The 806-nt window shown below is 36.5% G+C and overlaps 1 protein-coding gene across 1 annotated transcript in view; it reads left to right on the top strand.

Annotated features, from left to right (window-relative positions):
- The first annotated feature begins 384 nt into the window (after window positions 1-384).
- LOC107726378 (cathepsin L1-like) overlaps window positions 385-806 on the top strand; it is a 2,233-nt gene continuing 1,811 nt past the window's right edge. Inside the window, exons 1-2 of the mRNA XM_016535933.1 lie at window positions 385-531; window positions 639-761. Of these exons, the coding sequence (XP_016391419.1) occupies window positions 406-531; window positions 639-761 (249 nt within the window). The 5' untranslated portion in view covers window positions 385-405. The remainder of the gene's footprint in view (window positions 532-638; window positions 762-806) is intronic.

The raw sequence follows: 806 nt of genomic DNA, 5'->3' as shown, positions 1-806 counted from the left end.
TTCATGGACAGGATTCTTGACAAAATATATATATATATATATACATATATATATATATATATATATTTATTTATTTTCTTTCTTTCTAGAGGATACGGTGCTCGAATTATGTTTACTTGGGTTTTAGCTTAGTCTGTAGTGGATAAATTGGCTTTGCAAAATTGTTTAAACTTAAGATGAAGCAGCTGCCTAAACTTATCTAACGTTAACTTACAGTTGTTGAACATTTTATTATACGCTGTATTATGTGGGTTTATACATGTTCAGGGTCTCTTTATCATAATTTGCACACTGAGGTTTTTTTTCTCTTTGTAATTGGTTAAAACGTTTACTGCTGTATTCTGTGTAACTCCTGTTACATCCCGTTAAATTATCTTGTTTTTCTGTCACAGTCTTCCAGGCAGGATGATGTTGTTTGCCTCGCTCTTCACGCTATGCTTGAGTGCAGTGTTTGCTGCTCCAAGCTTAAACCAGCAGTTAGACGATCACTGGCACCTCTGGAAGAGCTGGCATGGAAAAAACTATCATGAGGTAAGTAGTGCTTGAGTCTATAGCCAAATATGAGTTCCAACGCAATTGAAAAGCAACGTCTTTATACAAAACATTTTAATGGCTACAATGTCTGTTTTCTTCCTCAGAAAGAAGAGGGCTGGAGGAGAATGGTGTGGGAGAAGAACTTAAAGAAAATTGAGCTGCATAACCTTGAGCACTCTGTGGGCGAACACACCTTCCGACTGGGCATGAACCAATTTGGTGATATGGTGAGCAGTTCAACATGACTATGACCCCTTTTTTTTTTTTTTTTT

This window comes from Sinocyclocheilus rhinocerous, unplaced genomic scaffold (assembly GCF_001515625.1).
Source record: "Sinocyclocheilus rhinocerous isolate Xijiao unplaced genomic scaffold, SAMN03320098_v1.1 scaffold2050, whole genome shotgun sequence".
NCBI classification, from domain to species: Eukaryota; Metazoa; Chordata; class Actinopteri; order Cypriniformes; family Cyprinidae; genus Sinocyclocheilus; species Sinocyclocheilus rhinocerous.
This window is presented reverse-complemented; position numbering and strand designations above follow the sequence as displayed.